Source organism: Lipophrys pholis (assembly GCF_963383615.2).
Source record: "Lipophrys pholis genome assembly, chromosome: 19".
Taxonomy (NCBI): domain Eukaryota; kingdom Metazoa; phylum Chordata; class Actinopteri; order Blenniiformes; family Blenniidae; genus Lipophrys; species Lipophrys pholis.
In genome coordinates this window covers 23,371,754-23,399,605 of record NC_137647.1, presented here as the reverse complement: position 1 = coordinate 23,399,605, position 27,852 = coordinate 23,371,754, and the positions used below count along the sequence as shown (strand labels likewise).

The 27,852-nt window shown below is 44.0% G+C and overlaps 1 protein-coding gene across 1 annotated transcript; it reads left to right on the top strand.

Moving 5' to 3' along the window:
- Window positions 1–15: 15 nt before the first annotated feature.
- Window positions 16–26,896, top strand: LOC308124346 (F-box/WD repeat-containing protein 9-like; the record flags this gene model as incomplete). The annotated part of the gene is made up of 11 exons (XM_080487267.1): window positions 16–68; window positions 143–173; window positions 1,899–2,038; window positions 18,029–18,157; window positions 18,482–18,574; window positions 21,826–21,937; window positions 25,172–25,820; window positions 26,007–26,155; window positions 26,344–26,547; window positions 26,628–26,693; window positions 26,777–26,896. 11 exons carry the CDS (start codon window positions 16–18, stop codon window positions 26,849–26,851), a joined length of 1,701 nt encoding a protein of 566 aa, XP_080343393.1. The 3' UTR covers window positions 26,852–26,896.
- Window positions 26,897–27,852: the final 956 nt, after the last annotated feature.

The following is a 27,852-nucleotide window of genomic DNA, read 5'->3' as shown; positions in this document are numbered from 1 at the left end:
ACGTCACTTAGCAACATGGCGGACAGGGGGGAGCTGAAGGAGATGCTGATGCTCGTCGCTTTAATAAGGCCAGATGACGGATTTCTCCAATTCCAGGATTTTTGCTCTGTGTTTCTCCGTTTTTGGTGTTCCTATGTTGCAGTGTTACAATGCCCCCTATAGGCCTGGCATATGTACTACATCGTTTTAAGTCATTTGTTTGGTGCCATGTGGAAAAATATTGAACTCAGGGGAGAAAAAAGTTTGTTTTGGCTGGTGTATACAGGACCTTTTTTCTTTTTATTCTCAAAGATTTAGCTCATTTATTTTTGGTAAAAATAAACTTAACCTAAAATAGTATTTTTTCAGGTGTTTATTTCATGAAAGCTCTTTGCAGGAAAACAAATGGAAACAGTAGAAGTTCAGGTCAATCTGAACTCAGATGGTCATTTTATTTTATTTTTGTTTTGTTTCTGTTGATAGTTACTTTATATCTGTGTCATTCTTTTTCAGGGTATTGTTGGTCTGTTTGTAGTCACTTTATGTTTTTTTGTGGCTGACGTAGTATTTGACCGCTGGTCTCTCCGGCCTCCTTGTGGTGGATTGGGTAATTCTGTCCACAGAAAATGTCCTCAATTCAATTTTATGCTTGGAAGCCTTTCTGTGAGGAGTTTGCCTCTCCTCTCTGTGTGGTTTCTCAGGTTTTCTATCACAGTGTGTGACCGTCTCAGGAGGAGGTTCAGGGGATCCTTCCTTCACACTGTCAGCAGGAAGCAGATCCAAATGAGCACCAGATGAACGGATGAAGTCCGTTTGAGTCTTTCCCGGTTCTTTTTGGCCTCCATTTGAATCTTTTTGGAGACGTTTTGTGTGTTTTAATGCTCCTATGTTGCTGGATGAGCAGTTCATTTAAAGTCCTCATACAAAGTCTATAGTTGTTACACAATATTCCCCCAACGTCCCGGTCCTTTTGTGATCACTGGTCTGAGATCCATCTGGGTAATGTTTCAACGGACAAACTTAACCATGTTAAAATGTTTTGTTTTCCTGGAATAAAAATGTTCATTTGAGAAGATCCTCGAACAGAAACGGGCAGCATTTCTTGAAGATCAGTAGCTGCACCTTTTCCACTGTGTCATGGTGTCCCTCAGGGTTTAGTGTTTGGTCCCCTGCTTTTTTCTGTCATCCATCTTCTCCATCTCTGTGACATCATCCGTCACCACAACATTAATTTCCACTGTTATGCGGAAGCTCCACCTCCACCAACGTCACAGTCTCCAGCTGCGTGTCAGAAATGAACCAATGAGAGACAGCCGACTGTCTCACACTGTGACTAATCAGATGTAATCATGAATTCCTGGGTGAAGTCCACCTGTCTCCTATATACGTGACCTTCAAGTGATCTGTGATGCAAGTCTCCCTTTTGAACCCGACTTCAACGAAACCAATCTAACCAGTATTCTTTCTCCTCAGTTACCTCTCGTCTCCCCACATCCCTCTATTCCTTCATTCACTTCTCTCCTCCATCCCTCTTCAGCTCTTCCTCCAAAGCCTTCAGGAAACTTCTGTGCATTTAAAACTCTCCTACCTGACTTCTCACCCAAAAACCTGAGAACATCAGCCCATCCTCCAGATGCTCCACTGCCCCCCATCCACCCCCCCCCCACATCGATATAACCTGCTTCTCTCCACCCGAACACTCCACCTGTAACGTGCAGCCATCAGACCAACACTTCCTGATGAACCTGTAGGACACTCAGTTGCTCCATCCGCCATGAAAACCATCAGTCACCGCTCAGCTGTTCACACCTTCTCGTGTCGGAGTGAGGAGCAGCTGAGCTCACCAACAGAAGAGGAGTCTTACCGGTGATGCTGCGGAGATCTTCCCCGGTCCTCCGGCCCTGGTCCTCCCGCCTCAGCTGCCTCAGCACCGGCTTCTGGTGGAGCGCGTCTCCCCGCACGTCTGCATGCAGACCACCGCCACCTCAGAGCGGCCGCAGGGTCCTAAAGCCCCTCGGATCTCCATCACCATCAGAGCAGCGGCGGGCTGGACCGGGCTGTGATTGGACAGGGAGAGAGCGTGAACGTCCGACAGCTCGTCCAATTAGAGAGAAGGACCCCAACCGGAAGGTTTTATTTATAGTTCTGTTTGCATCTGTTATGTACTGTTGGCCAAAGACATAAACACTAGACGCCGCGCGGCCTGTGACCGCCCACCGCTCCGATACGTCAGAGCGGCCGCCATCTTGTGAGGGGCAAGTCTGTCCCGTCAGCCTAAACAAGTCTATGTGACAGTGAAGTGTTTTCTGAAGAAAACCACGCAAATATACATTTACATGACTGTGAAGAATCATTGCTTTAATTTTTAATTTCTTAAATTAAAAATTATTTCATTTATTTATTTATTCAATGTAGCATACTAATTGCACGTTGCACAAGCAGTGAATTAATGTGATAACACAGGACTCTGAACATGTAAATCCTTTTTTTTTTCTTCATAAAACTGTTAAACTGCAAACAATTTTTGAATAATTGGTTCCAAAGAGACATGACACTGCTTGGAAGAACACTGCTGACAAACACTGAAGTTATATCTCAGCTTATCTATCCTGCATGCTGCTTAGCGATACCCACCAAGACTACTGAGGAAACTAAAATCATCTTTAACTTTCTTTGCTTCAGTACATGAAGAACGGTGACTTGGTCAGGAGATATGAAGATGGAATAAAAGCAATAGATGAAGAAATGATGAATCTCTCCAGGACTGCTGTCCTCTGCAGTGTTACTGTACATCCCTGCTGGGAGAGTTGTGTGTATTGTGGCTGGTTATCTTGTATATATGGCCAAAGTATATATTCTGTGTTATATTTACATTTAACATCACTGCACCTTTTAGTCATTTTATATCCTAAACTGTTGCTGAGCCAAACAGAAGTTCATTCTGTGTACACTTGTTGTGAACATGAATGATAATGAAGTTATTTCAGCAAGACACTACAGCTGTAACCTCAGTGAAGCTCAGGGTCAGAGGTCAGAGGTCACTACAGCTGTAACCACAGTGAAGCTCAGGGTCAGAGGTCACTACAGCTGTAACCTCAGTGAAGCTCAGGGTCAGAGGTCACTACAGCTGTAACCACAGTGAAGCTCAGGGTCAGAGGTCACTGCAGCTGTAACCTCAGTGAAGCTCAGGGTCAGAGGTCACTACAGCTGTAACCTCAGTGAAGCTCAGGGTCAGAGGTTACTACGGCTGTAACCACAGTGAAGCTCAGGGTCAGAGGTCAGAGGTCACTACAGCTGTAACCTCAGTGAAGCTCAGGGTCAGAGGTCACTACAGCTGTAACCTCAGTGAAGCTCAGGGTCAGAGGTCACTACAGCTGTAACCACAGTGAAGCTCAGGGTCAGAGGTCACTGCAGCTGTAACCTCAGTGAAGCTCAGGGTCAGAGGTCACTACAGCTGTAACCTCAGTGAAGCTCAGGGTCAGAGGTTACTACGGCTGTAACCACAGTGAAGCTCAGGGTCAGAGGTCAGAGGTCACTACAGCTGTAACCTCAGTGAAGCTCAGGGTCAGAGGTCACTACAGCTGTAACCTCAGTGAAGCTCAGGGTCAGAGGTCACCGCAGGAGTAAATGTCCATGACAAACCTTCAACATTTACCCATGTCAACTTTAAAAGAAGAAAAACACCCATAAATCATGTCAATGTACTTTATTTTATATAAAGCCTGTGGATGAAGCCAGGATGTATGGTGGTGTTCGCCTGTGGAAGCGTGTGAGAACGTTCTCCCTCTGGCCATGATGACCTCTGACCCCAGCTGCTTGATCCTTCAGCCATCAGGATGTCGATGATCTAAAAAACAGTGACATGATGCATATTGATAGGTTAACCAACCCGTCAATAATCCAGCTTTTGTTGTGTAAAGACTGTCCCACTGACTGATGAGGTGTTTTCTTACCTGCTGCTCACTGGAAGCAGCTTCCTCAGTTTGAGCTGCTGCTTGAGGGCAGGTGATGCTGACGCTCTCTTCCAGAGCTTCATTCTGTCTGAATGTAGAATTACTAACAGCACAGTTTGTATAGGAGCCATTTTATGCTTCATATAGGATTATCGTTTATTTTTGTTGACTGTGTGTGCTCCCCTGTCTACAGACCATCTCTGCAGATTTTATGTTCTCCCACTTGGTGGAGCGCGGGCAAGGTGGCGGTTATAAAGCCTCCACCTTATCATGCCAGGTGTAGGACAGGGGAGCAGACACCGTTTTTGGACATTGTTAGGGGGAGAGGTCAGGGGGAGTGGCAGTAGGAGGAAAGGCTTTATGTGGTTATAGAGACTCAGTAGTGGGCTAAGTTGGTGAAAGGCATTGACTTGTGGAAACCACTCATAAATAAATGGATAAAAAAACAAACTACACATTGGACCTGATCATCGTTGCCCCTGAACGTGTTCTAAGTTACCTGTCCTCACAAGAGCAGCACCTTAAATAGGTTAATATGCTGCTACAGCTTGTTTCACTCACCTTGATCTGCTCTCTGGAGAATCCAGTCAGGATCTCCCCCCTTCAACCCCTCAGTCATCCTGCAGATTATAATCTGTTGTTAAACCAATGAAAAGATGCAGCAGCAGCAAAGTTACACTTTGATTATTGTTCCTGTCATTTAACAAGATTAATCAGCCAACTGGAGACAAGATGTAGAATCAGTTGATGTTTTACTTTGACAATGTGATCATCAAACAACGGTTGATGGTTCAAACCCTTTAGGAATGTAGTGATGTCATTTAAAGACACAGCGTCCAACACAAAGAGTCCAGAATAAATATCTCAGCCAAGTGCTTCAGTCCTTTCTGCCATACGACACACATCGATTGAATAATTGATAACTATTGTTGTGGTACCTTGTGCTCTCATTCGTGGTGTTACAGCCACAGCTGGATGACTGTTTGTGGGATTTTAAGGCACAACTAACATGCAGCCAGTCTTTGCAAAGTTTACACTGCTTCCATTCCAGCATTTCTGTGTCTGGATGAAAATCCTTCAAAACAAGAGATGTATTCACATTATTTCATTTAAAATAAAAGAAATAAAGATATGGACAAAAACTACTTAATGTGAATGGATGAAAAGGAGAGAAGAACAATCTTATAGTGATCTTCCTCCTACACACACACTCATTATGAACCAATGGCTGGAGACAAAGCACTACTCTACCATCATCTCACCTGGCAGAGGCTGAAGAACCAGGTGGACCAGGTGAGATCTTCATATCAGAGGTTATGTAGGAGGAGGAGTGATGGTTCAGGTGTTACATGTTGTTAGTTCAAACTCAAAGCCATCAAGGCTGAGCAGAGTCTGGGTCCATGCTGGAGGCCTGAGTGACGAGGCTGAAGAGTCCGAAGGAAGGAGAAGAGAGGGTCAAGGTTTGTGGGAGGAAGGAGCTGGTGTCACTGACCAGGTGTTCCTGTTACCTGTTGACAACTAGTTTCACTGACCAGGTGTTCCTGTTACCTGTGTCAGGATTCGGTGGGTCCGGTCCTGGCAGTTTTATGTTTTGTGTTCTGTTTGTTCTGGTGAGTGTCTTTCTGTTCTGTGTGTGGTGTTCCTTCCTCCCCCTCGCATTGTGACAGCAGAGCAGGCGCAGCCGTGGGGGAGGATGACTCGTTTCACCTGTGGCTCATCAGCGGCTCCTCCCTTAAAAGCCTGGAGCTGCCAGTGGTCGTCGCCAGTCCGTACTCCTGTGAGGGTAGTCGTTTCTGCCAGCTCTCTCTTCAGAGTTTTTCCCCCCTAGTCCTGTTTTCCTGTGCACTCCCGGTCCTCGCCATCCTCTCCCATCCTGCACCGTGGAAACGCTTCTCTGCACTGGTTGTCTGGGAGCTGAAGGATCCCCCTTGTTTAATAAACTTTTGATTTTTTTTCCTTTTCAAACCTGTCCAACGTGGTCTCGTGTGTTCTGCATCTTGGGTCTGCCCTCCCGGAATCATGACAACCTGTTGACAGTTAGTTTCACTGACCAGGTGTTCCTGTTACCTGTTGACAACTAGTTTCACTGACCAGGTGTTCCTGTTACCTGTTGACAACTAGTTTCACTAACCAGATGTTCCTGTTACCTGTTGACAACTAGTCTCACTGACCAGGTGTTCCTGTTACCTGTTGACAACTAGTTTCACTGACCAGGTGTTCCTGTTACCTGTTGACAACTAGTTTCACTGACCAGGTGTTCCTGTTACCTGTTGACAACTGGTTTCACTAACCAGATGTTCCTGTTACCTGTTGACAGTTAGTTTCACTAACCAGATGTTCCTGTTACCTGTTGACAGTTAGTTTCACTGACCAGATGTTCCTGTTACCTGTTGACAGTTAGTTTCACTGACCAGGTGTTCCTGTTACCTGTTGACAGTTAGTTTCACTAACCAGATGTTCCTGTTACCTGTTGACAGCTAGTTTCACTGACCAGGTGTGGGTGGCCGTGTCTAAGACTACTTCCCATCCTGCTCTCTGCTCAGCCATGTGGCACCAGATGTCTCTGGAAGACGTTCTGGAATGTTCTGTTTGCACTGATGATCCAATAGAAGACCGTCTCTGAAGAAACCAAGTCAATCATCATCATTTATATTTGTTACAAGTTTCTGTTCACTTTACTGTTGAGTTCACTGCCGTGTTTATCTTATTTGACTTCTTATACTTCTCTTAACTTACTCTATTCTTAGCCTGTATGTACCTCAATTATTTCTTGTATATTGTATATTTTTAGCGTGTGAAATTCTTTTTGAAATGTGGGTGTGAAGAGAAAGGCAATTTCAGTTCTCTGTATGTGGCACAGACGGACATGAACATTGAACTTTATTGACAAACATGCTAAAATGCCATCAAATCTCAAAGTGCTTCACCAAATAAGTAATCACAAATCAATAATTTGCAATCATAGCCAATTAAAACAGTAACAACTTTATTGGGTCAAATGGTCTGACATGCATTAGACATTATGAATGAATGAATGAATGAAGGATTTATTTTGGTTGCGGTTACAGTTCAGTTTATAGTGCTTAAAAGTTCAGGTACACACATTTTATTTAAACAATTTCTGTAGCCGAAATTGATGTAAGCTGAAGCCAAGGCTTATTCTCACCTATCCCTTAAAAATTCATAAAGTTACCCAGGACACCAGTGACACAAGAGGAAAAAAAAACAGATAAACCAAAACATAACAGAAGTAATACAATACTTTAATGGAAGACCAAATTTACTTAATTTTATTATTTTTGTATTTTAATTTTCATCAGTTATTTTGTAGCCAATATATTACAATTTTTTTATTCAAGTACGTTTTGGACAGCTGCAAGGATAATTTTTTATTCTGAGCTAATCTCAGATTCTCCCTCCGTAGCAGAAGGTGGCGCTAATGCATATTGGATTCCAAAAAAACAGAAGGAGAAACGTTTCAACTGGAAAGAGTCGTTCACCTCCTCTGAAACGGTCTGTACGTAGCTGTCGATCATTGAGCTTCTCCGTTCAACTGGTGTGAGCCCTCCGCCCTCCCTTACCTCTCCAAATCACTGCTGCTTAGTCCAGCGCCCCCTACTGCCTTTATCTGTCATTAGCAATCCCACCACCGAGACCTCCCAAACAGATCTCTGGTCCTGGGATACATTCATTTATACCGATCATCAGTCCCGATTGCAGGCCAACTGCTTCACGGACACCATCACGTCCAGCCGGCTCCAACCATAACAATCTTATCCATGTACCATATTCTACCACCTATCCTGAACTGAAGCCTGCCTGTCACCTTTGACCTTTTAAATATTAGGTCTCTCAACAACAAGGCCTTTTTATGCCCTGATTATATTTCTCTAAATATTCTCGACTTTTATTTATTATTACAGAGACATGGCTTTCACCAGGAGACTGTAGTGCCCTAACTGATGCGACCCCACCAAATTTTACTCATCTACATCAACCCCGATTGTTGGGCGGGGGGGGGGGGGGGGGGGGGGGGGGGGGGGGGGGGGCTGTTATCTACAAAAAAGATTGTAAGTGTACCCCCATCTCACAAAACAGTTGTCCATTCTTTGAATACCTTGGTTTTACAATTCTAACAAAAGTCCCCTCTCTGATTTTAATTATCTATAGACCACCCAAGCCTAACAGTGTTTTTATCCAGGAATTCTCAGAGTTTTTATCCTTCTTCATGTCCAAATTTGACAAAGTCCTTATTCTTGGTGATTTTAACATTCATGTCTGCTGCCCTTCTCAATCTCTGGCAATTGATTTTATGGAAACAATAGACTCTTTTAGCATCTCTCAAGCTTTACATGTGCCAGCCCATTCCAAAGGCCACACCCTGGACCTGGTTTGACACAGCGCTCTCAGCCCCTACAACCTTGACAACAAGGATATTTGTGTGTCTGATCATAAACTCTTTTACCAGCCTGTCACAGCACACCAGTTCATCGACGTGTTTTTAATCCCATGTCCGCTGACACAGTTGCTGAGCTCTTTACTGCTGCCTCCTTAACTGCTTTTAATCCTAATCTTAACACAGATGAGCTGGTCCCCATTTTTAATCATAACTGCTATTCCACCTTAGACCTTGTGGCGTCATTCAAATCTAAAGTCTCCACTAGGAGCCCACTGCCCTGGCTTAATGACTCCACATGACAACTGAAGCCAGACTGTAGGAAAAAGGAAAGAAAGTGGAAGAAATCAGGCTCACTTGTGTTTTATCCCACCTGGAAAGATGCTTTAACTACTTATTAACGGACAGTGAAAAAAGCAAGAGCTGCCTTTTTCTTTTTCACTCTAACCCCAGATTTCTTTTTAAAACTATCAACTCTCTTATCACCCCTCGCCCTGTATTTTTTACTGATTCTTCTCTGGAATTGTGTGAAGACTTTTTAAATTTCTTCACAAATTAAATAAAAATTCAAATAGAGAATCAATTACACCCCCTGACTATGTTTTACACTCCAGTCGGACTGTTCTTAACCATTTTAGTAATTTTAACCCAATTTCACTGTCTGATCTCTGTGACCTGATAATGAAATGAAATCAACCACGTGCGGTCTTGATGCGATTCCCACCAAATTTCTCAAAGATGTTTTTAACTCGGTTGGGCCCAGTATTTTACAAATCATCACCAGCTCACTCTGCACTGGTCACTTTCCCTCTGCTTTTTAACATGCCGTGGTCCAACCACTTTTAAAGAAACCCAACCTCGAGCCCTCTAATCTGAACAACTTCAGACCAAATTACAAACTTTCATTCTTATCTAAAGTTTTAGAAAAAGTAGTTTCAAATCAGCTTTTAGCTTTTATGTACCAACATAACATCTTTGGGAAACACCAGTCTGGTTTTAGAGCTCTACATTTTAGTAATCATTCTTCTTCTTCAGCTCCCGTTACCTGTGGTGTACCGCAAGGCTCCATTTTAGGTCCGATTTTATTTTCCATTGATTTACTCCCACTCGGTCCTTGAATTCAACAACATAAAGTATCTTATCATTTTGATGACACACAGCTATACCTTCCCCTGAGATCTGCTGACGCGGGAGGCCTGGCTGCTGTTTTTAACTGTCTTAACGACATTAACCGTTGGATGGCCCAAAACCATCTCCAACTAAATCAGTCAAAATCCAAAATAATTCGCTTCAACCCCCCAAACCCACACAATAGTCTGTTTGCCAACAACCTTGGCCCATTATCCTCCAATGTGAAGCCAGTTGCCAGAAATCTTGGCGTGCTATTCCTTCCTGACCTCAGTTTTGCCACCAACATCAAAAAGGTTGTCCAGTCCTGTTTCCTCCAAATCCACTGATCTCCAAATTGAAGCCAATGTTTTCTCGCCCAGATTTAGAAAAACTCATTTATTCTCTCATCTTCACCCGCCTTGACTACTGCAACTCCCTTCTATCTGGTCTCCCTTCAAAGCTCCTCCATCACCTCCAACTTATCCAAAATGCAGCAGCCAGGCTACTAACTGGTTTTGACAGGCGACAACACATCACACCTGCTAATTACTTTTAAAGCTCTTCATGGTCTGGCGCCCAGTTATATTACTGACCTGCTGACCCAATACAAGCCTGCTCGCAGTCTCAGGTCCACGGGTGGATCCCTTCTGGTCATCCCAAAGTCAAAACTTAAATCTAAGGGACTTTGGAATGACCTGCCCGAGGAGATAAGGCTTGCAGAATCAGTGACTTCTTTTAAATCTCTTTCAAAAACCCACTTTTATAGACTTGCTTTTAATTGAAGCCTCCATTTTTAATAAAATGTTGCCCTTTTATCTTTTAGAATGCTCTTTCTTCAGGCCACCAATGCCAGTGTTGTTTTATTGGCAAGAATAATATTTTTTCTGTCTTTAATTTTCCATCTGTTTGATGACCCCTTCTCCGTCTCGCCTGACTTTTTGTTTGTGTTTTTACTGAGAAGCACTTTGTGCAACATGTGTTCTGAAAAGTGTGATATAAATAAAGTTATTATTATTATTATTATCATTAGAGTCTACTGCTGCGCTGCGCTCAGATAGTTTCTGAGTGACTGTGGAGGAAAAAAAAGTTTACACGTGTTGCTTGCTGAAATAAATACATGAATTTATACACAATAAATAAAGATAAGATACGACTGCAGCGTGTATTGTGTTGCATTTAATGCTGTCCCCTACAATTTGTTCCGCCATTTGAACGTCAGGTTATTTATTGATACAAGTAAAACTATTTTAGAGAAGAAAATCTGAATGTTGGAGTGTCTTTGTCTCTCTCTACTCCAGTTTCAAGAAGTTAAAACAGAGTGAAGAAAGATACCAAGTAATCCAGTGACACCCCCGCTCTCTCTCTCTCTCTCTCTCGCTCTCTCCTTTTCTCTCTCTCTCTCCTTTTCTCTCTCTCCTTTTCTCTCTCTCCTTTTCTCTCTCTCTCTCCTTTTCTCTCTCTCTCTCTCTCTCTCTCTCTCTCTCTCTCTCTCTCTCTCTCTCTCTCTCCTTTTCTCTCTCTCTCTCCTTTTCTCTCTCTCTCTCTCTCTCTCTCTCTCTCTCTCTCTCTCTCTCTCTCTCTCTCTCTCCTTTTCTCTCTCTCTCTCTCTCTCTCTCTCTCTCTCTCTCTCTCTCTCTCTCTCTCTCTCTCTCTCTCTCCTTTCTCTCTCTCTCTCCTTTCTCTCTCTCTCTCTCTCTCTCTCTCCTTTTCTCTCTCTCTCTCCTTTTCTCTCTCTCTCTCCTTTTCTCTCTCTCTCTCTCTCCTTTTCTCTCTCTCTCTCTCTCTCTCTCTCTCTCTCTCTCAGCCAATGTTGTAGTGTGGTAACCCTAAATCTTACACACTCCCACATACACACATTATCATTTTTTTCTACTGGCCTGTTTGATCAAAATAAAAGCTGTATTCAATTTGATCATTCATGAATGTGTTCTGTCTATAAATATCATCTACCTAATTGATATTTCACCTTTGGCACTGCACAGGTCAGATTTTAGTTAATGTTGCATTTCCTTCTAAAATGGGTCCAAAATTTCATTCGTCTTAAAAACATGTTAAGAACTAATAAGTTTACTTTGCTATTTTCCATCCATAGATGTTATAGAAACATTGTTTATGAAAACATTTAAAGCAGTGTATCCTGTAGTCCACGATCATGTTTTGTTAAGCTAATAGTAATTTACTTGTTGTTATATCAAGTACTAAGTATAAGCGATTCTGTTTTAAAGGTTATAACCTTTAAAACAGAATAGTGGTCTAAACTTTGTCATTTTTTCTTTACCTTTTAGGTTGCTGGTTCCAAAATGATCTGGAAGTGTAAGTTGTGCTCAGCTTCCTTCACCTCCAGAACACAGTTATTCAGACACTACAGGCTGCAGCACAGCCACTACTCCAGGATCAGCCCTCTTCCATGCCTCTACACTGATTGCATTTGTCCATTTCAGACATTTAATGCAGAGTACTCATTTGTCAAGATGTCATGCAGCACAACCTAGCAGTCACACAGAACAGAGTCAATGCTATTTAAATGCCCTTTATGCACATTTCAGCAACACTTTTCTGAATCAACCATTTTCAGTCATCTCAGAAAGCATTTGAAAAATCATGAAACAGGACGTGCCCATATAAGGATTTTAGCTATAGCACAAATGTGTACTCTTCAAAGAGGCAGTTAATGACATACTGCAAACAAAATGGTCACAGTATTGCAGAACCTACACTGAGTGAAGTTGTAGCTGCTGTCATGGACTGCAATGTTTTCTCTACATCAACCTCTAAAGGAGCGTTGAGGTCATCCACACGCAGAAAAACCTTTAATGAGCTCAACTGTCCTTGTGCAATACCAGCGAAGTATCAGTTAGAGCAACCTGGACATACCAGCATGTATGTTCCGATCCTTTCAATGATTCAAGAGCTGTTTAAAAACACAGACGTTCTTAACAAGATTACTGAAACAAAAACTGCGTCTGGACAACATGCATCGTGCTCCAGTGGCTCTCATTTCCTTGAAAATGAGTGACTGTCAACAGAGGATCTTATCCTAGCACTCCAGCTGTATACTGATGAGCTTGAACTTGCGAACCCGCTTGGCACATCACGCACAAATTTTGCACTGTATATTGGGTCCTTGCTCATGTGAAACCACAATACAGATCAGCATTCCATTCTATAGAGCTAGCAGTACTGGTAAGAGTGACAGACCTCCGCAAGTATGGATATGCAGCTGTACTTGCGCCATTGCTGCGTGACCTTCATACTCTGGAAAATGACGGTGTCTTCATCGAAAGAGTTGGTCAGAATGTCAGAGGCACTGTCTTTCGTGTTTCTGCTGACAGTTTGGCTGCTCATGGATTAGGTGGCTTTGTAGAGTCATTTAGAGCAGGCCATGTTTTCAGGTTCTGTATGGGCTCAGTTGAACAGTTTCAAGTCACTGAAGTCAGAGAGAGAAGGTTTCCTCAGAGAACCAAAGCTGGCCATGACCTCCATGTGCACACTGTTCAAGAAAGTGACGCCTTGAGCAACATTCTGGTGTGAAAGGTGACTGTGTCCTGCGTGGGTCACTGAATTACTTCCATACGATCACAGGGTTTCCTGACCCTAACCCTGATATACTCCATGACCTTCTGGAAGGTATTGTTCCCATGGAACTTGCTCTTAAAGAGATGATCCGGCTTAAGTACTTCTCTTTGGAGTATTTGAATAACAAATTGTTGAAGAACTCAAGAAGACTGAGAAGAACCTGCCCCTCATTAGAAAGATGATGGACACCACATTTCCCCTACGCCGACAGACCACAGTGATGTCCTGCCCACCAGTGAACCAGCTCATGGACTCTGAGGTAATATCGATTCGCCTTCTCTTTTAAAGTGAAAATTGTGATTTTTACTCATTTGGCTGCTGTTTTTTGCTTTATAAATGTGTTCTCAATTATTCAAATGGGAATTTTTCTTAAGTGTTGTTGCTGTTTTCTCCTGTTGTTATTTTAATGTAGTTATGTGCAGAGTTCCAGCGGCTCACAAATCAGAACCTGCCCAACACATTCTATGCTGAGCTTGACCGCCATCTTCCTCGTCTGATGACCTTATTCAGACAAAAGGCATCAAAAACTGAGAAGACAGCAGATACTGTGGCCGAAACTTTGAAACTCGACGATGAACAGGTGTTCATCGTCGAGTGTGCATTATTACACATTTCAAAGGTTTAATTATTCAAATGAGCTTTGTGAATTTAGCAATTCGTCCACTTTGTATTTGCCATTTGTCTGATTGCATTAAACAGGGTTGCCAAGTTCCTGTGTATCCACAGTTTCCCGTGTTTGTTGCCACCGCAAAGAATGTTTCTGACTGTTTTTTCCACCTCCGCATCTTCCCCATATGCCATTGATGTTGTCCTCATGGCCCCTCGGGGCATTCCAGCTTATTTCATCATGCCCTGTTGGCACCCTTGATTAAATATGTAAACAGGGTATATGCTACCAAACATGTAGTTCTTTCCCCACCATGGTGAATGTCATTAACTTGCGCCGCCGTCGCATTATTATGACGACTCTAAGGGAAAGTGCGTTCCGACTGCCACACCTACCACACCTTTACTTAACCTTGTGACGTCATCCACGGGGTTAAGGGAAAGTCCATAGATAAGGAGATAGGAGGGACAATTCGTACGTACCCATGTGTACACACATCTGCACGCACTTTCCTTTTATAGATCCCAGTCCACCTGGAAGGTTGCGCAGTTCAGGCCCCGCCCTCAACACGCCCACTTTCTACCATAAATGGTCATTACAAAGTGCCTCGTCAACATTTTTGCATCTCAATCAGCCTGCTGTTCGCTGGCATTTGACGCTAAATCCAGACAGAAAAGACAAAGAAATGGAATTTTACAGAGACTGAAATAGTTATGGAGGAGGTGGAGGTCAAGAAAATGATATTTGGTGTCACAGTAGTGGAATCACTAATAAAATAAAAAAACGATCGGCAGCTCGTCATTGCCGCTGTAAATGGTGTGAGAGCCACAGAGAGATCAGTGGCTGTAGAGGTGGAGGAGAAAAATCACATGTGAAGGTGGAGGCCAGAGGAGAATGACATCATGGGGTTTAGCACCAGAGCTCACTACTGGACACCAAAACAGTCCTCATGGTTGTGGCGCCACCGTGTGTCAGAGTGTCGAAGAGGAAATGAGACATTTTGGTGGAGACACAGCAGACTGATAAAGTTCAGTTTTATCTGATTATTAAATGTATAAATTAAATATTTGAACTGGGACTGTGAAAAGGCTCAGTGGACTTTTTGTTTTATCTTCAGTCACTCCAGAGGTGGAGGCGGAGGGTGGAGGAGGTCGTCTGTCTCCAGCAGCAATGCGTCCAGAGCGGATGACCGCACCGCGAGCGGCTTATCAGGATTTACAGCCATAACGTAGAAATATACTAAACTGTATCACGTATCACATATGTATAATAATAAAATAAGCAATATAAAATCTATAATTTCTTTATTTTACATGTAACCCAGTGGTAAATTATCTCAATTACAGATTTTTTTGCATGAGACTTTCCCAGAGACTCACTTTAGTTGTTCCTGTCCACATACAGTTTAGTGTATTTGTACCTTATAGCTGTAAATCCTAATAAAAGCAGCTGGAACAGAACCGACGTCCCCATCGACAGCCAGTCAGAGTGCTCTCCAGACACTGTGGCTGTCACCACACTATCTATGTGTTTACTCTAAAATTAGACTGATTGTTACACACTTTGTCACAATTGATAATCAATCAGTTTTATCCACCGCTCTGTTTCAAAACGTGATACGTCACTGATTTCACCAATTTAGCGCTGATAGTGCTCATAAAGGAACCAGGAGACGGACTGTATTCATCGGTTTTAGTCCAGATCGCTCCATCTCGTCTGGCCTGAACCTCGAATCAGGCCAAAGAGCCAGAAAACATTGAGTCTCCTCGTATCTCTATTGGTGTTGTTTCACGTCCTTCTTGTTTTAGTCTGGAGCCCCGGAGTGGCCGTTGAGAAAAAAAAAAAGAATAATGCGTGAATGATCTTTGGGCTTATTTTTCAACATTTGGGCATTCCATAGTGAATTTCTGCTCCTTTTACTTTATTTCTGGACGTGTCTGAATCAAGTGCTTCAACATGGAGGAATGGAGGTGTAGAATGATAGAACGCTGCTCTACAGCCGTTTTCAATGACAACCTACATAAACACACTGATTAAATTTTTCTTTCACATGAAGCCGTTAAAAGGCTCATTTTATGCCTATAAAATCCAAGCTTTCATTTCCAGAAGTATGTAGTTTGTTTTGTAGTTGCTGATGAACCAAAAGTATTCATTATGAAGAAGTTCTGTGGGTTAGAAAAATAATATCGGAGCGTCTCGTAGCGAAGCGCAACGCAGCCGCACACTGCATTGCCCAGCGGCTGCAGCTCCTCAGCCGGCGGTCAGAACGTGAAACAAGACCTGGACGTGACGTTAGTTATAATAATGTCACCATGAAAAGTGTGAAAAATAAACGACAATGGAAAACTGCTCATAAATTATATCCGATTTAACTGACTGACAGCGGAGGAGCTCTGCAGTGCTCTTGAGAGCCACGGTTCCCTCGTATTATCAACTTCAGGGAGCGACTTATTATATCATTCCACGCGTATTTTAAATTTTTTTCCTCTATAACCACTCTGGGGCTCTGTGTTCGCTGTATTTTACAGAAAGCCGGTACAGCCTCGCTTCCGGCTTGTAGGTAGCGATACCTCCAGAGATAACTCCGCCCCCAGCTGATGACACGTCGGGCTCCACTCTGGCTCCTCTTTGGCGCAGCAACGAAGTGGGGCCAGCGTAGCAGCAGTTTAGCCCCTGTTTGGCCGGGACTTTGGCAGTGGAAAGACAAAGAACTGGTGCTAAGGCTGGCCCTGGACCAGAACTAGCACCTGGTTCTTTCTGGTGGAAAAGCTCCTGCTGAGAGCATGGGGGGAGTCAGGGGGCTTTTCCACCTAAACTGGTGCTACGCTGGCCCCACTTCGTTGCTGGGCCAGAGCGGAGCTAGACTGGGACCCAACACACCATCAGCTGGGGGCGGAGTTATCTCTGGAGTTATCTCTGGAGTTATCTCTGGAGTTATCTCTGGAGTTATCTCTGGAGTTATCTCTGGAGTTATCGCTACCTAAAAGGCTGAAGCGAGGCTGTACCGGCTTTCTGAAAATGACAGCTAACACGGAGCCCCAGAGTGGTTATAGAGAAAAAAAATTTCAACTCCGCGTGGGAATGATATAAAAAATTGTTCCCTGAAGTTGATAATATGAGGGAACGGGATTATTTAATTCGGCTCTCGAGAGCGCAGCAGAGCTCCTCTTGTCAGTCTGCTACGTCGGATATAATTTATGAGCAGTTTTCCATTGTCGTTTATTTTTCACACTTTTCATGGTGACATTATTATAACTAACGTCACGTCCAGGTCTTGTTTCACGTTCTGACCGCCGGCTGAGGAGCTGCAGCCGCTGGGCAATGCAGTGTGCGGCTGCGTTGCGCTCCTCTCCGAGACGCTCCAATATTATTTTCTAACCCACAGAACTTCTTCATAATGAATACTTTTGGTTCATCAGCAACTACAAAACAAACTACATACCACTGTAAATGAAAGCTTGGATTTTATAGGCATAAAATGAGCCTTTTAACGGCTTCATGTGAAAGAGAACTTTAATCAGAGTGTTTACGGAGGTTTCCATTGGAAACAGTTTTCAGAGCTTCGTTCTATCATCATCAAACACCAATAGAGACGAGAAGAGACGTAATGTTTTCTGGCTCTTTGGTGCATCTGAGGTTCAGGTCAAACTAGATGGAGCGACCCGGACTAAACCGATGAATACAGTCCGTACCTGGACGAGCGCTGTCAGCGCGAAATTGGTGAAATCAGTGACATGTCACGTTTTGCAGTGACGCAATGACGTAGCTCTCACTTGGCTCCGTTGACGGTGGAAAAAGAACCGGTTCTTTGGTGGTGCTCATTTAAGAACTGGCTCTGGCACTGGCCCCGAACTAGCTCCTGGTTCTTTTTGGTGGAAAAGCCCTTTGAGGAGGAAGGGGGGAGGATTTGCATGGGACGTCCGTGGTGCTCAGCCAGATTCCATGTCATGACCTTATATCATGACAGATGAGAATTGTCTTTCCTCAGAATTGAACCAACTTTTCTGTGGTCCTGTGAGATCCCAATAGAAATAAGAAAATAGTTTTAAAAACTACTAACATTTGACAAACAACCGACCAATATCTCTATTCCCACAGTTCTCATCAACTAAATAATGAATAAATGAATGAACCGTGTCCCTCTCAGAAGAATTATTGTCTCCACTGTCCCCGTCTCTCCAACCAAACACTGCAATGAATATAAACAAGTAGCAGGACGTCCAGCTCCACTCCACAGCTTCACTTCAACATCTTGAACTGAAGACATGAACACAACATGTGGAACTCCATGTTCTCTCCTTCATGTCCACATGAAGCCAAAGTCAAACCCAGAGAAGATGATCTGAAGCTCTGAGGTCCAACAAAGTCCTCATAACAACGTCCTGTCCTCTCTGTGTCTCATTACAGACTTTCTGGCTATAGACTCTCTGATTCTCACTGTGAAGTGATCTCCTCAGCTCTGAAGTCTGACCCCTCCCATCTCAAACATCTGGACCTGAGTATCAACGAGCTGAAGGATTCATCAGTGAAGGTTCTGTGTGCTGGACTGGAGAGTCCAAACTGCAAGCTGGAGACTCTGAGGTCAGTTCACTGTCTGAAGTTAGAATGTGTTGAAGTCAAACCACTGAGAGGAGTTTAGGAGGATCCAGATGTTGGAGGACAGAGATGGACTGAGCTCTGCAGCATGTTAGTGATCAGCACGTTGATGAGACTCTTCTCCTCCTGGTGGCTTCAGCTGTTTGGACTTTACATTTCTAAACTCTTCCAGTCTGAACCTTCTTCATTCTCAATGACTTCAACATCAAACTTTGTCCTCTAATCTCACTTCTTTCTCTCTTTATTCAGGTTGATGAACTGCAGGTTGTCAGAGATCCGCTGTTCTTCTCTGGTCTCAGCTCTGAAGTCCAACCCCTCCCACCTGAAGATGCTCAACCTGCGTTACAACGACCTTCAGTATCCAGATGTGCAGCAGCTTGTTGGTCTTCAGCAGAGTCCAGACTGCAGCCTGCAGACTCTCAGGTCAGTAGATGTTGGAGTGAGTCCATGCTGCTTCCAGCAGGTTTCTACTAAACACAGTTAGTGTGAGAACAAAGATCCAGAGTTTGACTGCTCTGTGAGGCTGTGAGAGGAGAACGCTGAGCAGCTTCAGGGTTGGACAGCAGAGGACACAGTCAGCCAATCAGAGGAGCCTCAGGCTTGTTGTGTTGGTCTGACGGTGGTGGTCCTTCATGAGCTCTGAGCTGCTGCTGTGGACAGGACTGAAGTCCTGGCTGCTCCACAGAGACTCTCCTCATCACCTCTCATCTCTCTCATCTCTGCAGGTGGAGGTAGAGCAGAGAGGACGCTGTGTGTCCTGAAGATCCACTGTGGAGAGCAGAGAGGACGCTGTGTGTCCTGAAGATCCACTGTGGAGAGCAGAGAGGACGCTGTGTGGCCTGAAGATCCACTGTGGAGAGCAGAGAGGACGCTGTGTGTCCTGAAGGTCCACTGAGGAGAGCAGAGCTCCATCCAGCAGTGAGTGACAGAGGAACCACCAGAAGATCTGCTGAGTGTCAGTGGTGCAGTGTGAAGAGCTGTGAGAGTCCAGCATCGAACCAGGGTTCCTCTGGATGTGACGCAGGACCATCACTGTGTGGACTGAACCTCCTCCTCCTCATTCTGCTTTTCCTTGTCCTCCTCCTTCACAATAAAATGCTTGTATGTTGTATATCTTGTTGCCGTTGCTTCCTGTGGCTTCTCTTCCTGCTGTCGCTCCCTGAAGCAGCTCCTGAGTGGAAGAAGACCGAGGCCACATCACTCAGCTCACATTTCCAGGGTCGGACTGTTGATGCAACAGAAAGAGAGAAACTCTCAATGTGCGCTCAGCCAAGCTGGAGATGTTCTCTGTGTGTAAAGCGTGTTGAAAGGTGTTGTCAGGACTGTGTGTAAAGAGTTCTCACTGCTTTCTTTTCCTTTCTGGTAAATAACTATCTTGTCTCTCGTTGTTTGTTTCTGATTGGAAACAATAAAAACACAGAAAGTCAAAATGTGCAGTAAATCTTCTTTGTTTTCTTTCAGACTGAAATGCTCCTTTTATCAAGAGATTAGTTTTTAATCCCAGAAATGGATGAAATAATGGAATGGTAGCAGAGTTCTCATGATGCAGTTACTGCAGGACGTTCCTGAAGAACCTCTGCTCTTCACAGCTGGATTGAAAACGTCCTGTAAAGGAGTCGATCGCCCCGTTCACACCACAGAGCGTCCAAAGGCTGAGTAACATTGTTCTTTTCTTTAATGAACTGCATCGTGAGAACTCTGCTACCATTCCATTATTCCATCCACTAAAAAACACTTTTTCTTTTTGTACCACGTTTCTGATTCCCAGCAGGAAAAGAAAAAGTGTTTTTAGTCCATGTTTCTTTTCCAAGATTGACGTCAGATGCAGAACCGTAGAACTGGTCCTCATCACAGTCGTACAAACTCCAAGTGTCACAGTGGGAAAATCAAACCTTACTGGGTAAAAAGAGCAGGACAGTAAGAACTAAAAGGTTTCAATGAAATCACTTCTCACAGGTTTTACAAACTCAGTCCTTTTCAACCGACTCTTCATCAACTTTTCTTTTTCCATTTCGTAAATATTGTGTACTACTTTATATTCAGTTATATTTCATTCTTCAATGTTGGACAGTTCTACCTTCAACTATTTTATTTGAAGGAACCCTACCACTTTAAGATGTTCTTCCTGGAATTTTATTTTTATATTTATTGAAATTTGTTTTTATACTATTATTTTCTCTGTATTCATGCAGCCCCGCTGAGTTGTAAAAAAAAAAAAAAAAAAAAAGGAGCATTGATGTTAAATTGGGTTAAATGTGTCGTTTTCATGTACGTACTACTGTCACTCATTTCTGAAGAATAATGACAATGACATGCACTGCTCTGAAAAAAAAAAAAAAAAAAGAACAAGGATGGATGAAGAGCAGACATTGACTCGATGCAACGGTGTTTATTCAAACAGTTGAAGGCGTGCTGACAGTCATGCAGACACAGACACATCACAGACTCATAACAGACGGACTCGTTCCTCCTCGAGCCCTTCCTTATATCCCCTCTCCCCCGAGAACGCCTGATTTCCACACATGCCCAAGAGCTTGGAATAACGTTGGTTTACCTATCTGTGGAACATTTGCTTACGTCGTAAAGGCCCCTTCATGCTACCAATGTCCGCGAGTACGCAAGGTACTCGTGACGTCAAAATCGTCATCCACCCCAGTGGGGGAGTCTGACCCCTCTGTGGTGGACCACCCGCATCCCAAATTTTGGTGACCGCGTGACCTGTGCGCGCCTGTGCATGTGCCAGAGCCTACTGGACGCTTGTGTGAGGACATGCTCCGTCTCTCCGTCTGAACAATCACAAATTAAAAGTAAATAAAGATAGACACACGGCTTAGAACTCCTGAAGTGAAACATAAACTACTTTAGGAAAGGTGGAGAACTGTGGGCAGTAGAAGTAGCCATATTTTTGGGATCGTCATGTTACGTTATGGAATGCACACGGAAGTGAGCCCAGAGTGGAGCATGGCCACAATCGTGTGCACCCCGCAGACACCTGCGGACACTCGTGTACTCGCGGACACTCGCTTAGACTCGCGTACATTGGTAGCATGAAGGGGCCTTAAAGGGGAGCAGGTATTAAGATACAATACACCACCTCCTCCAGAGTCAGAGAGCCAGCTGTGAATACCTCGGTCAACATAATATAAAGATGTCTCAGTATAAACCAGTACAAAGGTCATAAGAGTTTCTATAACACCTAGCCTCAGCTGTAGAGCAGAGTGTGGGGGTGTAGACATTGAGGATGTTTGTGGGTCCAGAAGAGGTCATGAAGTGGAGGGAGAGGATTTGTCCTGTTTCCTGGGAAGGACCTTCAGCGGAGGACAGGAGGGAGTTGCTTATTGCAAAGCCAACGCCATAGAATCTGTGTTTGTCTGGCTCCAGTCCTTTCCAAAAGAATGTTTAGTCCTCTGTGAGGCTGCTGTTAGAGGCGAGGCGTGTCTCTTGCAATATGTATGCGACAGCTCATAGTCAATGATGGCTGTTTTCCTGACATCGACACCTTTTTGGAGGTTGTCAGAAAGCACCTGAGCACCAGAACTTACGCCAATCTGCTCTGGGCTTATAACCTGTAACTGCTGTCTCCTGTGTTGTTTCTGTCACTGGGACAGCGACACTGGATTCACCTCTCCAGGGCTGATGGAGGTCCTGGGGGGTCCAGACATCAGCGCCGCCCTCTCGGCCTTGCTGGCAGGATCCAACAGAAAGGACGGCCCTACCCGGGTACTGACAGCCGGAGCAGCTGAGCCTGGGTCTCACGGAGGCAGGGTCGACACTCCCTGAAGTAGCAGCACTGGGCTACCCGCTACATACCCACTCCTCATAATCAAGTTTTGAATATGAGGAAGTTCAAACCAGAGCGCCATATAAAAAGCAAACAGTTAACAGCGACATGTGTTGCACTGATGGATGTTTGAGTGTGAAGTGGAAGAGCTGGTCTCAAAGGGAATCAAACTCAGAATGAATCTTTTCTTACCAGCACTGTCAGAGAGGACTGGCAGGCTGTGAGGATCCAGATGGTGATGAGAGTACGCCTCCTGGTGGCCTCATATTGCATCTGCAGGATGTATAGTGGGAAGCACTCTGGACACCTGAAGAGCTCATCATGGGTTTGAGTCCTTGGTTTTACTTACATTCTCCAGTTTCCTCCCACAGTCCAAACATATGTCTGAGGCTTTACTCATATGTGTGATTACCTGTCTGGAGAACTGGGTTATACAGAATAAGGATGGATGAGTCTTAATCTTTAACTGAATATTTGACTTCCTAAGATATCCTGAATAGTTTCATTTTCAAGAAATGGAAATGTCGGTAGTTAGAAAATTCTAACATGAAACTGTGAGTTTGTATATTTCTGCAGTCATCTTATCTGTCACACTTCAGGTGTTTTGATCAAATACACATTAGCACCTCTTCCTTTTTGAATCATTAATATTGATTAACCTCTCACCTTTTATTCTCACCGTTCTTTTCACCTCCAGCTCCTTCCTCGCACGACATCCTCATCCTCATTCCCACATCCTCAAGACAGACTCTCATCAAATTGTGACAAAAAATACAGAAAAGGACTCAACAGACAATAACAACAAAAATCATGTGGCTCGTGGCCTGATGTTGGCTCATTAGTGTTGATTTGACCAAACTTAAGTTTCTTTACTGATGGTTTTTTTCCACAGAAACAAGGTGTACATTTTGTGCTCCGTTTGTTCTTCGTGTGGGTTACCGTAGGAAAAGAAGATTCAGAGTTTTATCAGCTTTATTGCCACAAATAACTATATTCCACATACATATGTACATACAGTGAAGGGTTTCTACCATAGACATATAAACTCTAGAATGCACTGGCAGGCTCCGCCATGGCGAATGGCTGCTGACTTTCTCTGCTCTACATGCTGCGATCTGCCTGAAACTTTACGTTTCATCAAGTGCTGCCTTAAACACATCCACATGCTAATATCCATTCACCTCCATAGCACCACAGCGCCACCTATTGGTAAGAGGAAGTTTAAATAATTATATTTTCACATAACATGGCCCCAAAATGTGCGATATCACCCTTGAGATTGGTACTGATATGAGGCACATCAAAATCAGAATACCAGAGGATTTAATCTGGAAAATAATGAACCATCCAAGGTGGACGTTGTTCAGTCAGCTGACACGTTACAAAGAATTCATCTGTGTTTGAGTTCATGCAAAACCTTTCAGGCCAGCATATTTATATTATATATGCTTATATATATTATTTTCATAGCTTGAGGTTATGCAGAAATGTCCTCTGTGGCACGTCTGGATAATAGAATGGTCCAAATTGGATAAATACTGTAGGAGAAGTGAGGCCAAAAACACACAGAGAGGACTGGGAGGCAAGTCTGCAATTTCACACAATTCTGTGTAAATGACTGTAAAAAGACAGAAAAGGAGGCGAGTAGTTTCTATTTATATTCTGGCTGGGGGCATGGCCCGATTTACATATGCTTGGCAAAGATCCCAATGGAACTTGGATGATGTCATGTGTCATACATGAACTTTGTCTTTGATGTTAAGAGGCACTGTGTGGCCGGTGTGATCGTGACTCAGCGACAGTGAAACTCAACCGTTGTCTCCCATCATTCGTCTTTAGTTTGATCCTCCCTGTTTTCATCTGGAATTACATTGTGTGTTGTCACCGACATTACAGGAGCCATATTCACAGTAAGTTGCTAAAACATTGACGATTCTGCCTCTCAGTTGCTGAGATAATGGCTGACACTTGGTGATTTATTGACAGTGGTGTTGCCTTGTCATGCATCAATTGTGATTCTGTGCCCAGAGGTGAAAGGTCATGTCTGAAGTCAGTGAGGCTCAGTCTGGGCCGAAGGCAGGAAGACATGAAGACCAAGGGTCGTTATCGACCCCCTCCATGCAGCCCCCCAGTGGTGAAGCCTCCGAACTGGACCTACACGCGTAAGACTTTCCTCCACCTTCAATCACCTCAGTGCAAGACCGACATGTACAGTAACAGATTTGCAGTTTGAGATTTAAGTCCACCATTTCCTAAACTTTGAGCCGACATGCTGTCGAAGGAAGGACTCCAGAGGAACATCTCCTGCTGTTAAAAGACTGTCAGCCTGAAGTTTGTCTTAACTCTATAATGCTAGGAGCAATATGTTTTAGTTTAAACTGAATAAATTAAGCATGGGTTGTATTGTGTTAGTCCATAGTGTGTAATTATATGTGGATTGAATCACATTATTAGGATCTATTAATGCAGAGAAATAGGAAATCCTGCCTCTGTATGTCAATATGCATGAAAAAAACAAGTCAAGGACTCATAAAAACGTTGATTTGTGATATATTTTATCTCTGCAAGCATGAAAAAATTGCATTTTAACGTTTTTATTGTTTGTAGTCCACAATTGCAACTATGTAAATGGAAAACAGTCATTTGAATTAATCTAATTTGCACTGGGTCGTTCTGGTCATTGACATGGACTAGGGTAGTTTGGACTAAATTGAGAACACTGGGAAAGTTTCTTTCAGGCTGAACAATTGTCGTCAAAATGTGAAAAACAGAGTTTGTTTGGTCTTCAGTTAATTGCTGAGATGCTCCTTCACTTTTCCCGCTGCTCTGCCGTTTACATGGCAAAAGATGGAGGATGAATCTTTCATTGATTAGAACTTTAACCGTTTCAGCCTGCTCCCTGCTGGGCCCTCATCCTCCACAGCGGTTAACCCTTCACCTTCCGAGGAAAGTGGCTTGTTGTCATTACCATGGGAGATGATAGTCAACATTTCCTCACACCTTCCTGCTCAGTGTGTCTTGAATGTGCTGCCAAAGGTTGGTCCTCAAGATATCTTTACTTACTGCTTGACACACTTCCTTTGAAAATATCTTGCTTCTTGGTTTGTTTTGCCTAACAAGTTGAAGTACGAAGAAGTGAGAATAGACTTGAGTCCTCTTCTTCCTCTTTTCAGGTTTGTCAAACTCTGGCTTATGTTGCAAGCAACGTCCCACACTGGCGGCAGCGTGCGAGGAAAATAACAGGCTCCAGAAGCTTCCCGGTGGAGCCGAAGGAGAACGTTGACTGGCCTGCAGCCTGTATAGAGATGGAGCAGTTAATATCTGACTGGACAATAGATTTGCATCGTGTGGACGGACGAATCCCGTATCAGCAGGAGGAAAGAGGGTTGGACATGCCACGACAACAGGCAGAACCAGCTGCCCCAGCCCTGGAGCACATGTCCTTTTCCACGAGCCACAATGCCGGGATCAACTCCATCCTGCTCCTCGGGGGGGAGGGGAGGGTGTGTGCCACAGCCTCCACAGACTGGACTGTGAAGCTGTGGGACGTGGAGGCAGGCGCCGGGGGAGCGGAGCTGCACAAGCTGGCGGCGCAGCGCAGCCTCAGCACACACCAAGGCTGGGTCTGGTGTCTGGCCTCTCAGGGTCCTCTGCTGGCCTCGGGGAGCTTTGACAGGACCGTGAGGCTGTGGGACCTGCAGGCCGGCGGTGAAGCCAGTGGCTTGATAACAAACAACGGTGTGGTTTATTGTTTGTCGTTCCAGACAGACGTGTTGCTGGCCGGTTCACTGGACAATGAAGTCACTATGTATGACCCCAGAGGTGAGGCTGGTGAGAGACGAAGGTCCATTATTTTATAAACGTATGAGAGCAGAGTCACGTGACAGAATTCTCAGAGGATAGCTAATCGTGTCTCAGACTCAGAATTATTTCTTTTTTCATAATGAAACTGATCATCAAGACAAAATACTTTGTCCCGAGACTTATTTCATTCTGATTTGTCCACAGCTGATAACAGGCTCATTAAAAGCTTCAATCCTCATGGCAGCCCCGTGATGTCGCTTGCTGCAGATGACATTTACATCGTCTCCGGGGGTATGGACCGCACCATGGCCGTCTACGACCGCAGGGCAGAGAAGACCTTGAACAAAATCCAGGTAATTTGGGGTCTGTAATTACATTTTTTTTTTCTTGACTGATTTCATTATATTATCATCTGGACTCGGCACAACAGTAGTGGCTTGCTAGACGATGAGGCCGGTGTCCAATTACAAACACTTTGTAATTGCTTGGATAGTCTTCCAACCACGTATACCGCACAACTAACAGAGTCTTCTCTTCGTAGCTGAGGTTTGATTTGATGTCCATGAGCTACAGCAGCAATGAGGTGTGGGGAGGAGACAGGAGTGGCAGCATCCATTGCTTCTCCTTACAATCTGGTGGTTTAGTGCACATGTCAGACTTTGATGTGGGACACACCAAACTGATCACTGGGATCCATAAATCACCTGGAAGCCTCTACACCTGTTCATCTGACGGTACCGTCAAGGTAGGATGAGTTACAGACCCTGTGGCGCCACCTACTGGTCCAACTCCGCCTCAAATGCTCATTTCTTTTCTGCGTTGCAGATACATATTCCCTCTGCCCCTCCGAAGACGTTGTATACTCTGCAGCACGAAGGCATCGTTAACAAGGTAGATATGTTATTATTTTTTTATTTCAATTCTTTCTTTGTTTTATTTCCTCCCTGTCATCTCTCTCACATTGCCAACTCCAGCTCAGCGTGCAGGCTGGAGTTCTCGCTCTCGCCACAGGGAGACGAAACGTGGACGTCTGGAGGTCCGGAAGATAAAATTACGACGTCTGCAAATTAAAAGGAAAAACTTAACAAACCCTGAAGCGTTTCTTTTTTTGGCTCTATTTTTAAAGTTAAAGGAAGAATGGAATATTTGTCCTGTCCATCTACAACGTAACCTATGGTGATCTATATCCCTTAGATGTGTTTCTTGTAAGTGTAACCCAATTCTCATGTGAAGGCTATGAGAGAGGGCCTGAGTTCATATTAACAAAAAAGTAATGGGACACAACAACAACTTATATACCAAAATTTCTGGACATTTATTATAAAACAAAAAATAAATTAGAGCAAGACGATTTCAACCAAGGGTTCTCTTAAAATGAAAAACTATTTTACGCTAAACCGTTGAAAAAATGAGGTTTAAATCTTATTGTCAACAGAGCTGGTTTCGCAGAACCTTTTTAACTCTTTGAACTCAAAATAATAATCCTTCACTTGAACAAAAACAATCTTCTACTTTGCCAATAAATCAAAAATCCTTGTAACTCTCAAGGCGCTTCTTTTATGCAACAAATCATCAATCAACAAAAACAACCACCAAAACAAGATAATTGAATGGTTAATCACACCACCCACCCCTCCACCCGGTACCACTGGCAAAAGGTTGGCGGCCGGCCTGTTTCGACGTCTGGGTCCGGTGAGGCCCAAACTTTCCGGCCGCTTCGCTCAAGGAGCTGCAAAATGATCGGTGCAGTACTCACAGGGGTTTGATGAGGGTGTGTGTGTGTGTGGGGGGGGGGTTTCTGTCATGGAGGGAGAGCAGGGGGGTAGCAGGAACTGGGCAGGAGTCTTTCAGGAGTCTTTCTCCAGTAGAAGAAACAGCAGGACCGTTCCAAAACAGGTGGCAGGTTGTTGGCCTTCTTCTGCCTCTGCATGATTTGCACAGGATTTCACATGGATTTTCACATTAGCTCAACAGCTGATCACCTTTAAGCTTCATTATTACAGGCAGTGCATTCCCAAAACAAAGTACAATTTACCTTTGGTTGCCACAA